At 36.4% G+C, this 16,181-nt stretch overlaps 1 protein-coding gene across 1 annotated transcript in view; it reads right to left on the reverse strand.

The window, feature by feature from the left end:
* LOC103599241 (leucine-rich repeat-containing protein 9-like) overlaps positions 1-16,181 on the reverse strand; it is a 94,404-nt gene that overhangs the window by 70,301 nt on the left and 7,922 nt on the right. Inside the window, exons 7-9 of the mRNA XM_008583353.1 lie at positions 10,269-10,424; positions 7,137-7,333; positions 5,859-5,990 (exon numbers count right to left, since the gene is read on the reverse strand). Coding sequence (XP_008581575.1) covers positions 5,859-5,990; positions 7,137-7,333; positions 10,269-10,424 — 485 coding nt within the window. The remainder of the gene's footprint in view (positions 1-5,858; positions 5,991-7,136; positions 7,334-10,268; positions 10,425-16,181) is intronic.

Here is a 16,181-nt window from a genome sequence, read left to right on the forward strand (position 1 = left end):
AATCCTTCCTTTCTGAAACTTTTTTTTTTTTTTGGCCTCAGTGAAATTACATATTCTTGGCTTTCTTATTGACTGCTCCTCCATAGCTCTCTTTGCTGGTTCTTCTCTGACAGACTTCTAAACATTGGATTGCCCCAGGGATCAGTCTTTGGCCTTCCCCTTGTTTCCATGAACACGTTCCCTAGGTGATTTTATCTGGTTCTCTGGGTTTATACATATGATGAAAAATTACAACATTTTATTTCTAGCCTTGATCTCTACCCAAGTAAGCTGGATAGATGCAGACTTGAATATCCAACTTGATACGTCCACTAGCATATGTAATAGACCTCTCAAGCCTAATTTATCTAACACTTACCTCCAAACCTGCTCCTCCTGAGTTTTTCCCATCTCAGGATATGACACCACCATCTAACTAGTAGCTTAGAACAAAATTGCAGGAATAATCTTCTCTTTTCTTTTTCACCAGTTATCTAATTCTTTAGCAAGTCTGTTTAGCTCTACATCTAAAATATGAGGGTACTTCAAAAAGTTTGTGGAAAAATAGAATTAAAAGATAGGATGAATATTTCCATGTACTTTTTGAAGATCACTTATACATCCTGAATATAACCATGTTTCATCATCACCCCTGTTACCTTCCTAGCCCGAATCATCATCATCTCTCAGTTGGACTATTGCAATAACTTCCTGTCTAGGGATATAGAAGTGAAAGAGGCAGTGTCTCTGCTCTCATGGAGCCTATATTCCAAGGGGGTGGACAAAAGATAAATGAGAGGCTTGGAGTAAGGAATGCAGGGGGGACCTACTTAAGATATGGTTTTGGGGAAGACTTTTCAGAGAAGATATTTGATCTGAGAACTGAAGGAGGAGGGGCCAACTATGTGATGATCTCAAGAACAAGTGCTTGTTTCCTCTGCTGCCCTCACCTGGCCATGATGAGAAATTCTGGTCCTGTCTTAAAGTAGCACAGAATCTAGATTAAGATAGAATGAAAAATGGATCATTTCGAGAAGGAAGGAAGTGATAATTACTTACTTACAAAGGCAAATGGATGCATTTGCCTTTGATGACACTTCTAGGTCTTCATCTACATAATCAACCAGGGCATGAACATGGGTGTGAGCTATGATCACAGATGAGAGTTTCCTGATGGATGGTCTCTCCCTGAGCCTAATTTCTGAGCTCCTAACAGAGCATCTGCCTTTCTCACTGGCAAAGATTTAATCACTGCAGCTAGGAGCTGACTGATTACTCATCCCTTAGAGTTGAAAGTGATCTGCCCAAACCAAACTAACCCCAGAGGGGCTCATCGTCTGGTAGAGGATGCAGATAAGAAGTGCTGCAATCCAGCATGAAGCCTGCTAACCAGTTCAGAGGTTGTTAAACAGCCACATTATCATTTGGGGTGGGAAACCTACTTCTCTTCCTATAAAGGCATCATTTGCTGTGCCTAAATCAGTCAAGTCTCCCCTAAACCATACATCCTGGAATCATTTTTTTTTTCCTTTTTGTCCTTTTTCGTGTCCAGCAACGGATCGCAACCCTCAGTGTCACGCCCGTACCGGACCGGGACCGGCAACGGGATCGCAACCCTCGGTGTTGCTCCCACACCTCGCTCAGCCAGTGAGCGGGAACCGGTCTGTATGTGGGATCCAAACCCTCGGCGGGAGCGCCACCGCGCTCCCAAGCGGCGCACTGCAGCAGTGCGCCACCGGGCCGGCCCATGGAATCATTTTTATACTTCCTGAACTCTGATAGAAAGTGAAGCTCTCATTTTTATACTTCCTGAACTCGTGCTTTAGGCATTTTAGATAAGGTTTTTGTTATATAGTGGACATCTCAGTAGGGCTCGAGGGTTCTTGAGAATTGGTGGAAGTGATGAACAGACAATACCTAGCTTCTAGTCTGGTCCCAAGAATGCAGGAACCAGGAATAGGCACAGGAAACTCCATGAAGTATAATCCTTTCATAGCGCTTTATTTTGCCCTGGAATTTTGCAGCTGAGTGATGGTGAAGTGAGGGCGGGGGATGCAAAGGCATTCTGGGTGAAGGAAGCAGAACAAACAAAACCACTTATGTGGTACAGCACCAGGTATGCTCCAAGAGCAGTGAGGCACTTAGTTCAGCTGACTATAAAAGGTTTGAAAAGGAGTTATGATAGTTTAGAGACAATACAGTGGAGGATATTGAATCTCCATTGCAGGTGAAGAGTTTGAATGTAATTTGGAAGGTAACAGACTGCTACAAAGGCCTTTATTTTCTTTTGTTTTTAACAGAGTGCTTTCTGTGAAGGAAGCCTGCCAGCAGGGATCATATGAGAGACCATTTAGGAATCTTTACTGATAGATTAACAAATTCTGAGTACCTGCTATATGCAAGCACTGTGCACAAAGACCTGTGTGAAGGTGATTGTAGTCACAATGGACAGGAGAAAATGAATGCAAATAATATCATGGAGGAGCACCTGTGGGCTCAGCCCCTGATGGGATGTGGAGATTGAAGGAGAGAATGGAGTCAATAATGGCCTCAATGTTTGTTGAGTCTGGATAACCAAAAAGATATCAAAGCAAACAAAACAAAAACATAAAAACTGAGAACTAAGTATTTTCACATTATCTTGTCTAATCCTACCAGTAACCTCTTGAGGTAGATTATTTTTCTCATTTTACAGATGAGGTTCAGATGGGTTAAATGGTTGTTTCAAGATCATGCAGATAGAGTTTGAACCTAGGTCTTATGTCTCTAACTCCTTTATGTATTCTATTACTTCATAGCTGATTCCCTTTTGAATGTGTTGTTTGCCTTGCCAGTTGGACATCCAGATAGAAATGTCTAGAAAACAGGAATTCAGGACTTCAGTCTAGGAGTGAGGTTGTAGCTATAAGTAATTACGAAAGTGCAGGAGTAGAAGAGACTGGCAAAGCAAGGTATAAAAAGAAAATAGAAAATATCTAAGTACAAAAAACAAGTGAGATGGAGTTACAAGGAAGGAATGGTTAACAGTGTCAAGTACTTCTGTGGTCTGAAGAACGAGGGCCCTCATTTCATTGGGTACCTCACTCATTTAGCGGGACCTGAATGGAGAAGCACCCACAATTACACATCGTTGACTAAGGTACCCAGTTACACAGAAAGATGTCTACAAACTTTTGTTACTATACAAATTATGTATTCATTTAGCAAATGTAGAATTCACATGTTTTTAAATGGTTAGAGCTTAATCCAATCTATTAAAATGCACCTAATAATCCTAGACAAGTGTTTAATAAATACTGTTACCTGACTTGCTGACTTAAACCAGCATTTTAGCAGTATAAAACAAAAAGTTTGTGCTGCTGTAGCTCCTTGAAATAGTACAGCATGAAATCTTTTTACATAGTTAGAATAATTACTGAAAGCCATTATATACACAAAAGTGAAAGTGTTAAGTGACCATCTATAAAGTGATATGGAAACTTCACTTGATCTTAACCAAAAGGCCGAGAAGCAATGAGATATGGAGACTGCAATTAGTAATTATCTATTGGGCTATGGATTCAGTCCTGTGCTGAATTAAATAAGGCACAGGAAACATCAGATACATCCCAAAGGAGCTTACAGAGTCACTTATATATTGTTTTGTGGTGCTTCATTGTAAATATAGTATATATAACCAGGTTAAAAGCTTCTCAAGCACAAGGATAGCATCCTTCATGCTTTAGAGTCCCCATTTGATAATTGTCTGATGTCAATGGATAACTCAATTGGTAATACATAGGTAAATAACATGAATATGTAATGATAAAGTTATAGTGGCAACAATACACTCAACTGGCAAGTTTCTGTAAAACAAGGATTTTTTAAAAACTAAAAAACATAGCAATTTGATTTCATAAAAGAAATGAAGCTAAGAAATATTGAATGATATATAATTAGAAATCTGCAGTGCTTTTTTTGGTGAAAGAAATAAAGGCTATTTTATTATAAACATTTCTATTTGACTCCTAGCTCCGCTTAAATACTTTCATTCAAATGCTAAATCCTTGGCCTTAAACATATTAACAAAAGAGAAGTCAAGTTTAAATAAAACAACTAGAAATGTAGCACACAGTAATATAAAGCACTTTAGTAGTTATTTTTTAACATACGTAAAAAGATCAGAACTAAGATGGCCAAGCTTATAGTATGCTAAAAGTAAAAAACAGTCCTTGAAATTCTGCCAACATATATTTGATTTTCTCCTTAAAATGGATCAAGGTTATTTATTCTTATTAAAACCAAGCAAACAATTGTTAATGCTTATCAAAACCTATCAAAAAAGCTTTCTTGTTTACTATTAGGCTGACATAGTTATCTAGATGGCTTTTTAGTCATTTTGCTTTTACATTTTTTTTATTAATCTGTTCATTTTGCAAAGAGCTTACTTTGTAATAAGTTAAAAAAAACCAGAAATAATAAAAAAAATTCTGCTCAGGTTGTGTGCATCTAAATAAAAGACTGAAAAATTATTTGGGCCCCCTGCAGAGAGACACCATTCAGCTTTTGCACTTGAAAAATCAAGGCCTTTACTTGTTTACATGGGAACTGGGATTAACATCTTTTTTTACCTTTGTACATAAAAATCAAATACTGTGGTTAAGCAAACAGTGGTAACTGCTGGGCAAATGGATGCAATGATACAAAAGAAACTGTTTTAAAAGGTCTCTTTCACCTTTGGGAATAGCCTCTCACACTTTTCTATCAAAGTACCCCAAGACCGTTGAGAAGCTTTTTCTCACAGAGGTGAGTAAAAAGCCACATCTAATAGAAATCAGGGGTCTTGGTTTAAAGTAACCCATAACAATCACACCTTTTTTTTTCTTATAAAGTTAATGTAAATTTTGCATTCAGCTACATAAATATCAGTATTTGTTTTGATGCTAACAGAGTGAAATCATGCTCTAGGGTGATGTGCTAAGTCCATTCCATAGTTTTCTGTGCCTCCTGGTGTATCTCCTTCACATACCCAAGTTCCCAATATAGTTCTAGAGCCAACTTTGGCTGTTTCAGAGGCTCCTCTATTTTGAGAAAATGACTTCAGAAATGTGAAAGTCATAATAATAATAATATTTTTCAAAACTTACTTTTTTTCCCCCTTTTTCTTTTTAAGGACCATTTCTTATTGTGCCTCTAGTTGAGGCAACATATCACTTCCTTATTTCAACTAGTTGGCCTTGGTTCTAAAGCATGGATGCCTGCTATCAGCTTCTGTTTCTGGTAGCTCTCTCCATTTTTGTCTATATGGGCTTTTGACCTAAATTCCTGGTTTAAGCATATAACTTATTCTGACATGTAGTGTCCATGTGTACCCTGACTGTAGCTAACTCTAAACAATAGGGTGAAGGCTTCACTTTGACCATGGACCTGCAAGAGATTTGCTAAGGGACCTCTTCCCATGTTAACAACCTGCTGTTGCCAATCCTGCTTTGTTATTTCTGATCTGTTCTGGCTTCTCAACCAATATTCAGAATCCAGGGCTATATCCAGTCTAGAAATAAATAGTATAAACATCCATAAAAATTAATACTTGACCACAAACTATTCTTTTCTAAATTATATTCTGCTCTTGGGCAAAATAAAATTGTGTAAAGAGCAATGATATACCATTAGGATGTCTTCAAGGTTGGCTCACAGCAATGGGGTAAACAGAGAAATGTATAGGTGGTAAAATAAGTAATTGCCATAGGTCACTGCCAATTTTCAATAGATGAATATTCTGCATGAGAAATGTTTTGAAAATGGGACATTTTCAGATTTTACAAGTTGATATTCTGGTTGGTGATCCTAAGAACTTAAAATGATTTTTAAAGCTATACCTAAATTTCAAATAGATTTACCAGTCATCAGATCGAGTGCCTTCTTCAAAATGGATATTTCCCACAGTCTCCAACTCAATTAACAAAAATGGGATCAATAAGCCATGACTTTTCTTCTTTTGCTTTACTTCAATACGATAAATTGCTTCAATTCTATTAAAAAAATATATATATATAGTATTAGAACGATCTAAAAATCACAACATTAAAATTCGTGATAAATTTTCTTAACTAATGTTAAAATACAGGGCTTCTTTTCCATATATAAAGAAAGTGTGGTGTTAATGCTTAAACCAAGTAAAAGCAATTCTACTCTTGGCAATTAAAATCACCTCATATTTTGTTAACCTCAGAATTTGTGAACATTAGAAGACTATCCTGGCATTACCACTCTCAGAACTTAGACAGGTCACTTAAAATTTTTATGCCTCAGTTTACTCAGTATAATAGCAATACTAAATGTACCTATGACTAAGAACACTATTTTGAGTATTATATGCAAAATACATGTAAAGCTCTTAGCAAAGAGTTTGGCACAGAATAAAAACCCAATAAATATTACTATTATTGTTGTTAGTATTATTATACAGCAAACAAACTTATTAACTTAGTGCCTTGGGAAATTTTTTAAAAATTCACGGTTCTGGGCCGGCCCGGTGGCGCACTGCTACAGTACGCCGCTTGGGAGCGCGGTGGCGCTCCCGCTGAGGGTTTGGATCCCACATACAGACTGGTCCCCGCTCACTGGCTGAGCGAGGTGCGGGCGCAACACCGAGGGTTGCGATCCCGTTGCCAGTCCCGGTCCGGTACGGGCGCGACACTGAGGGTTGCGATCCGTTGCCGGACATGAAAAAAGACAAAAAGGAAAAAAAAAAAATTCACGGTTCTTACTAAGCCTTCTAGTTGATATTACTAGTTGATGACTGAACCTGAACTTTTTTCTCCATGATTCCAGACAACTGTGTATGTATTTTGCTAGATTCATCTATTTGGTGAGTTTCTGCACCAGTAGCAGCTCTATTGTTTTTAGTTTGCAGACACTAGAGCAGTGATATGACCGACAGGAAGCCACTCAGGGAAGTTCACTGTTCCTAACTAAGAACTGCCTCTGCGAAAACCTGTATGCCAGCTTCGAACCAATAATGTCTATCTGTACTAAGAACTGGAACTAGGAACACGTTTCATGTTTTACTTTTTACTATAGTGCTTTTCACTCCTGAGGATGGAAACTGATGGCTCAAAACATTTGTATTTTCTCATGTTTCAAATCTGAACAACTAGACAATTCATTAAACATACTCATCTAGTTTTTTGTTCCAGAATGTTACCCTTTCATTCAAGGCATTTATTTTGGCCTGTATCATTTGTTGAAGACTTGGTTCTTCTGTGACAGTTTCACAATTCTTTGATTTTTCAAGCTCAGTTACTTTATTATTATTGGATCTATCATTGTGCCCTTTGCTGGAACCCTTGAGTTCAGCCAGTTCTTGTTCCAACTGTTGAAAACAATGTACCAGAGAGCAAAATAAAAATACAACATGGTAAAGGCAAAGTGTGAATTCAGATATTAATTTTTGGTGGCATCTATTAAATAAATAGTTACTTTAAATTAACAAAGTAGAAATCTAGGTTAATACATAGGCCAAACTGCATAAACACATGTCAAATATGTGATTTCAAGTTTGGTGCAAGTTCAGTCAGTCAATTTCTCTTGACCAAGTGATAACCTTAAATATTTCAAACATGGTAGTCTCTCAATGGAAAATAAGCAAAAAAATAAAAAAATAGAAAATAAGTAGATTTTGAAATATTACTGATGAGTTTGCTTGTATTAAAGCCAAAGTGAAATTAAAATGAATGCTAGTTTTGGTTTTAAAAATTATTTAAACTTCAAATAATGCTGTGATTTTTAACACACCTACTTTTCAATTTTTTCAATAATTTTAAATTACTTTGGTGTTCTAGAAAAAAGAATTAACCATAAAAAAATACACAAAAGTGTATATATGGGGGTGTACACTTTTCCTTTTGCCACAGTCTCCTACATGGCTCACAATAGCAATGGTTTTTATTTAAGATTTTGATATTTTAGTTTATGTTGTTGTTGTTCATATAAACTTTTTGTATTAGTTTGGACATTTTTAAATATTGCATTAAATTTTATTTGTCTTGATCACTAAGGTTTGGGGCACTCCCTCAAATTTTGGGCCCAAGGCAAGAGTCTCACTCACTTGCCTCACTTATAATCCCAGCCTTATAAGATTTCAAGATAAATCATATCATATGAGAAGTGTATATAAACAGAAATTTACTAATCATCTAACTCCCTCTCTATAATAGCTACATCCAGCTATTACAAAACAAATTAAGCATATTTATAAAAATGTCTATAGTTTATATAATCTATAGCTATTATTTTTACATTTGCATATTTTACTTAATACATGCATTAGCACATGAAAATAGCAAATATAAAATGATTTCCATAGACTGTTCTCTTGTGATTTCTATTCATATAAATAATATAAATTTTATTTGTTTTACTTTAAAAATATCTGATTATAATTAAAATCTGCTCATTTTAGGAAAAAAGCATCAAATATATTTTAAAGCCTTGGTTTTAAATGGATATATAATATTCTGTCTTAAGAATGAATAACCCTTCTTTTGTTAAACATTTAGGTAGTTTCCAATTTTTTGTTGTTATTAACAGTGCAGTGATGAATAGTGTTATATATATAAAATCTTTTGAATAGAGTTCTAGAAGCAGACATACTGAGTTAAAGGCTACGAGCATTTTTAGGCTGTTAATATACATTACCAAAGTCACACTCCCACCAGTGATGTGTAGTGTGTCACATCCATCTTCACCAGCCTGAGTACTGTCTTGTGTTATGCTTTGACAGTTTTATAGGTGAAAACAGTTTCTTGTGATCTTAATTAACATTTGGAAATTAATAATCAGGTGGAGCTCTTCTTTGGAATGTTTATTAGTCATTTTTTATTCCTTCTGTTGCAAAATGCTGGCTTATGTACTTTACTCAATTTTTCTATTTGTATATTTACTTTTTATCTTGTTTTACTTATGAGTATATTAAGGATATTGACCCTTTGTCCACATGTTGTTGGAAATACTTTTTTCAGATTGTCACTTGTTGTTTACTTTCATTAATGATGCTTTTTAGTATAAAAGCATTTTATCATTATTATTATTATTATTATTATTATTATTATTGCAATCAAATCTACATTTTGTTCCTTTGGCTTTCATTAATGATGCTTTTTAGTATAAAAGCATTTTATCATTATTATTATTATTATTATTATTATTATTATTATTATTATTGCAATCAAATCTACATTTTGTTCCTTTGTGATTTCTGGTATTCCTTTTACCTGGCAGGCTGAGGAGAGTTAAATATGTTCATCTATGTATTTATTCCTCAATTTTTTCATGTTTTTATTTTTACATTTAATTCTTTTTTTCTCATTGGTATTTACTTTTGGTACAGTATAAAATAAGAATCCCCTACTCCCAAATAGTTTGACTATTTATTCCTCAGAAAATAAATATAGTAAGTTTTATATATACAAGTGTACTTCAAAAAGTTTGTGGAAGAATACAATTAAAAGATAACATTTGGGCCGGCACCGTGGCTCACTCGGGAGAGTGTGGCGCTGGTAGCGCCAAGGCCGTGGGTTTGGATCCTATATAGGGATGGCTGGTTCACTCACTGGCTGAGCGTGGTGCAGACCACACTGAGCCTGGGATTACAATCTCCTTACCGGTCAAAAAAAAAGAGATAACATTAATCTTTTCATGAACTTTTGAAAGAACTCCCCATACAAGGTTCTGTTTTGAGGTAAATAATCCTTAAATTTTCAGGGCCTAAAAGGAAATCCAATTTATTCTAAATAAAAAAGTACATATTATATACTTCTAAACTATAGCTTGATTAAAAGTTCCCACTTTGTTGTATACCTTAATAGTATTAGTAAAAGAATATTTTAGCACTTTAAAAAAGAAAATGAATTTTGAGCACAGCCTGCTGGTATTTAATAAAAATGCAGTTGAAATAAGTCTAACAGATCTCTGTAACTCTGATTTATATTTAATTACACGACTTTTTGAAAATTTCATAACTAAATAAGCCTATACCTTTTTTCAATTGCAGATTTCTAAGCACAGAATGCAGCTTAATTAAGTACCTGGAATCAAAATATAGGGGGGCAAATGACTTGAAAGTCAGTATTAATTTTGTATATTATAAATTTTATACATAAATTATTTTATAAAATATATCTATATTAACTATATATAAAGTATTTATAATTTTATATATATATATATAAAATTTAAGAGACATTGCTATTTTATCTGGCAGTTTTCTTAAGATGTGGCCACTGAAATTTTACATTATTAAATCTTACATTTTTTTTCACAAAGCTCAATAATTTTATCCGTTCTTCTGGCAACTTTTGTAATTTGCACTTTCGATCATTCAGTTTTTCAAGATCTTCATTAAGATGCCTCTGAACAGTTTTTATACGCATATTGTAATACATTATTTTTTTCATTGCTGTGGTCTAAAAGTTAGAAAGAAAACAACAAAACATTACCTAAAACAAATTATAGATAATTATTAGTTATACGAGTATGACATGTTCTACATAGCAATTTGAAGATTTTGCATGCTCAGTTACTAATACTAATGACAGCTGGAGTGAATGGCTACATGGAATTCTGTATTTAAACTTAATAAGCAAAATATAAAGTTCCATTTCTCTGTGGATAAGATTTAAGTGTGAGTCATATTCACATTTATTTCTGGGATAACAACATAAAGAGACTAGAGATAGAATTTAATTTTTAAAATAGTATCATTTAGCTGACGAGAGTACTACTAAAGCAAATATATAATTACATTATTACCATTTGATTAACTCAGGGAAAAAACAGATAAATTAAAAAGAATTAATAACAAATGTAGGACTTCTGATCAAGATGGTGGAATAGATAGTACCCAGCTCCACTCACTCCCACAGTCGATCAATTTACAACTATTAAAAAGCAACAACTGCCAAGCTGGGGTCGCTAGAACACAGGGGAGGAGGAGGAGAGACCTATGGAGTTCATAAAGGTAGGAGAAGCCACAATGAGAGAAAGAAAGGACCGCTCTGACCATTTCGAGCCCGAACCACTTCAAGACTGGCCCTGACAGAGCAAGAGCTGGCAGTTGCTTGGAGGCTGCAGGGCAAAAGCGGGCCTTGGTGGCCCCAGGCCAGCAAGACCACAAACATGGTTCCTGTGGACCTACACAGGAGCAAGGGGCCACAGACAACTGAAAAAAGGAGCCATTCAGAGGCCAGTGAGTCATTGCAACAGACCAGTGCATTGCCCATCCCATGGGAAGTGTTTGGAGTGCAGGAGGTGGGGGAGACTGGCACACCAGAGGAACACTGGGGCACAGCATGGACAGCTGATCTGTCCTCCAATCAGCACAGGACCACTCAGAGGAGACTGGTCAGGAATACAGAACTGCAGGGGGTGCAGCTCCCTGAAAAGACTCAGGCCCAGACCAGAGTTTCCACACAACCCAGGTGTACTGGACCTCACAAGACCTGCAAGTGCTTACAAGGTCAACAATTAAAACCTGAGCTGCACGAAAAGCCTTCCCCAGAGAATCAGCAGCAAAGCAGCAATTTAGCTCAACCACAGAGCTCAAGTGCTGGTCCCCACAAGATGTTTCCCCATTTTAAAAGTAAGCCAAGGACAACAAATTAGTTCCACTGCAGAGTTTAAGTGGTGGGGGTAGCTAATAATCCAACACAGAACTGAAAGTAAAAACAAAAAACCCTCAGGTCAGAGACAAAGTTGTGATATTAATCAGTAAAGGTCTAACACCACCAAAGAAGACCTATAAAACCTAGAAGGACTGGAAGCCCCCTGGGCTCCCAAGTCGGGGTGGAGGGCGGGCCGAGGGCCTCAGCCATGCCCCCACAATGTCTACATCCAGCCCAGCACTGACCACAGAATTGCTGCTGGAAGCACCCTGGGTGGGGGTCAGCCATGCCCCCCTGACATCCACCCCAGCAATGACCACCAGGCTACTGCCAGAAGCACCCTGGGCTCCTGAGCCAGGGTGGTGGAGGGCTGAGGGCCTCAGCCACGCCCCCCTAACATCTGCATCCAGCCCAGTGATGACCACCAGGCCACCGCCAGAAGCACCCCGGGCTCCCAAGCTGGGTTGGTAGGGGCCGGGGGCATCAGCCATGTACCCTGACATTTACAGCAAGCCCAGTGACAACCACTGAGCTGCCACTAGAAGCGTCCTGGGCTCCTGGGGTGGGGGAGCGCCGAGGGCCTCAGTCATGCTGAGGGCCTCAGTCACGCCCCCCTCAAAGTCTGCATCCAGCCCAGCCACAAATGAGCCACCTCCGGAAGCCCCCTGTGCTCCCCTGCCAGAATGAGGGGGGTGCCACGGGCCTCAATCATGCGCCCCCTCCCTCCTTCCTCCTCCTCTCACCCTAAGCCCCTCCCTTTCCACCTCTCCCTCTCCTCACAATTGCTCTACAACATCTTAGAATGTAAAAAAAAATGTTAATAAAGTTTTTTAAAAAAATTTTTAAAAGAGCAAATATAACATCACTCAATTCATTTTTTAAAAGCGTGGCCAAGAAATAGGATTTATTTTATTTTTTTCCAAATCTATAAAAGGATGCTCTAAATGAACTGGTTTTAGACTAAATTGCAATCTACTCCAATTATCTTGTGAATTCCTTAATACTAACAGATCATCCAGTTATTAGTGTTTGTCATGATGAAGTTGATTAAGTCCACCGTTAAGGAATACACCAGTCAAATGGTGCTTGAGAATTATTAAATTAGTCAAAAAAAGAACTACCTGAGGAGAACATAAACAAATCAGGTGCACTATAAAAATGTGACCTATTTTAACTGTTTACCTGAAATAATGAAGCATTTCTCTTCATCAGGAAATCTGTACCTCAGATAAGTTGAAAGTCTTGTACAGTTTTAGACATGTATTTTCTCTTTTTATGCAGGCTCTTTTTATGTTATTTATTTAGTACAGAGTGGATAATCAAGATCCCAACAGAATTATTTGGCATAAAAGACAGAATAGAAACAAATATATGGCATGAGAACAGGCCAAAATAATTCCTTTTCCCTGCACATATTACGAGGTTCTGGAACTTAAATCTCTAAATTCCTCTGCCAAAAATAGGCATTCATGACACAGAATAATCTTAAAAATTTGTTTTAGGATGATGATAAGCTGATTAAAAATCCCTGATAAAGACACACTTAATTAGAGGTGCAAATGAGTTAGAGGAAAACCTGTAACTTAAAAAATGGCAAATGGTGTTTCTTGATTTTTTGCCTATTTGGAGAAAATGGAAAATCCAATATAAAATTCTTTTAGTCAATGAGAGCTAAATTTTTTTTTAATGAATTCTTAAGTCTAAAACAACAAAAGAACATAAGGTGAAGGTAGTTTATTTCACCAGATAAAATACAAGATGTCAAGTTAAATTTGCATTTCAGAAAAGCAACAAATAATGTTTTAAATCATTCTTACTAAACTTACATACACTTATTTAATTATACTAAAACATTCTTTATTGTTTATCCAAAATTCAAATTTAACTTAGAGTTCCCCTAGGTGGGGGACTAAAAAAAGATTAAAAATACTTTTACTTTATTTTAAAATGTTTTTGAATAAGCAATATATTCACCTTTCAAAAACCAAAAAATTGAAAGATACACAGTACAATGAAGTCTACTTCTCACACCTGTTTCTATCTTCCCAGTTGTCCCCTTTCCACAGATACTCATTGATTTTAGTTTTCAGTGTATCCCTCCACAGTTTCTTCTACTTTATTTTTATATTTTATTAAGAATGCACCTATACTTTCATATAAGAACACAAATTGTGATATTTTACTTTTTCAACATCACTTACTGTGTTGTAACAATAAATAAGAGTAATCAAAAGGGGTTTTTTTGTCCTTGAGAGCATATACTAAGATTTTGAAGAAGTAGGGAAGACTGTCATGTAAACAATAAGCATACAGCAATTTAACTTTGTAGGTTGACTATATGCAATTTGCTTTTTGTGTTTTTTGTGTTTTTAAGAATTAATGTCAAAGTCATCATTTTTAAGGACTTTGGTAGAATTACTTGCCTATTACCACAGAAAAGGTTTTCTAGAAAATTGGACTAATTATAATGCTAAAGTCAGTTGCATGTTTGTACTAAGTTAAGATAAAATTTGATATCTTTGCTTCTTTGATGGTCAAAAAAGAATTAAGTCTAAACACGGTTATGCTCAACTAGAATTTCATAGTGATTATTTTTATGATGCTTAACAATTAAAATGGGCTTTTATGCATATGAACTCACTGGATCCCCACAACAATCCTGTGGTGAAGGGCAGGTACTATTTTCATCATCATCATTTCAACAGTACAGAAAACTGCAGCTCAGCAAGGTGAAGGGTCTTGCCTAAGTTACAGGTAGTAATGGATGCAGCCGGGGCTTGAATCCAAGTCTTCTGATTTGTACCCCCATGTTCTTCCCTCTGTCCCATGTTGACTACCTGGTGGTCCTCCTGGTAGGTCCTGTCTTTACTTGCTACTTGTAGTTTACACAATCTGATTCACAGTGATGGGTAAAAATTTGAAGAAGCAACAGCACTCTGCTCAAAACTTTATCACAGAGAACTACAACTTGTCTTCTTATGAATGGTAATGAAGAAAGCATTTTAGAAATCTATATCAATCTATAAATTAAAAAGGCTGTGAATTTGAAAAATCATTTTGGTCTAAATCAAAAGTTGAGTTATATATTTTATTTGTGCCTTGAAAGGTAAAGGAAGGATAAATATTCTACAGCGAGAAAACTGAAATATAACGATGTAATTTAAGCCATCAGGAACAACCGTGTAACAATTCCTTATTTTGTTCCGTAAACTATACTACTCCTGACATACACAAAACCGAACCAAATGTATGAGACTCTCAGTCAGAAAGTCAGAAGAACCTGCCTCTCTTTGTTCTTCTCAGTCTCCTCTTCAGGTTTCTCCTCATCTCCCCAGCCTATAACAATCAAGTGGCACACTTCCCTATCCACACCATTCCCTTGGTGATTCATCCAGTCCACAGCTTTAAATACCATCTTTCTGCTTTCAATTCTCATATTTATATCTCCAACCTGGGAAACTCTCTTAAACAGCAGACTCATATACATATATATATTGCATGTTTAAAAGATTGTTCGAACTTTACATGCCTAAAATTAAATTGTGATTCTTCCTCCTAAACCTACTCCTCCCATAGTCTTCCTCATCTCCTCAAATAGCAACTCACGCTTTCAATTGCTCAGGCCAACAACTTCGAACTGTTCTAAGTTGCTCCATCCATGAGCAAATCCAGATGGGTTTCACCTTGTAACTACTACCAGAATCTAACTACTTCTTACCACTTCCTCTACTAACATCCTAGGTCAAACCATCCACATCGTTTATCTAAGTTACTGGAATAATCTCCTAACTAGACTTTCTGCTTTCACCTTTTCCCTCTAATCCTCTATTCTTAATCCATTATCCAAAAGGATCCCTTTAAAACATAAGTCTTCTTGTTCCTCCTCTGCTCAAAATTTTTCAAACATTCTACAGTCTCACATGATCTTGCACCCACCACTCCTGTGTTCATCTTATTTCTCTTGCTCTCAGATACTCAGCTCCAGCCACACTATTCTCTGTTCTTCTTCAAATACTACAAGCATGCTCCTGCTTCAGGGACTTTGCACTTGCCAATTCCCCGAGAAGCTCTCCGCAGATATTTGTATATCTGTCCCCTTGCTTCCTTCAGGTCTCTGCTCAAATTCTCAGCAAATCCTTTCCTGACAATTCTATATAAAACAGCCAACACCTCTTCCTCTTCCCCTAGCAATGATCCCTTTTCCTTCACCCTTGTTTTTTTATTTTTTTCCATAGCATTTATCACCATCTGATATACTAGTTGTTTAGTCACTTAGTTGCTTATTAGCTCTCTTCTCTCACTAGAATGTAAACTCTAAGAAAGCAAGGATTGCTTAGGTCACTGTGTATCTCTACTGCCTTGAACTGTGCCTGGAATATAATAGGTATTAAACATTTGTTAGATAAATGAACCAGCCAAGTAGTTTTATGAAGCATGTTTATTCTGTTCACCTTTGCAGAATTTTGCCTGATGTAAAACTACAGAGATGACAGCGGAAATTTTAGAAATATAGTTGATACTGCTAAGTTTTTTTGTTACTTTTTACTTAGCATTGTTGGA

This window comes from Galeopterus variegatus, unplaced genomic scaffold (genome assembly GCF_000696425.1).
Source record: "Galeopterus variegatus unplaced genomic scaffold, G_variegatus-3.0.2 Scaffold2892, whole genome shotgun sequence".
Classification (NCBI taxonomy): domain Eukaryota; kingdom Metazoa; phylum Chordata; class Mammalia; order Dermoptera; family Cynocephalidae; genus Galeopterus; species Galeopterus variegatus.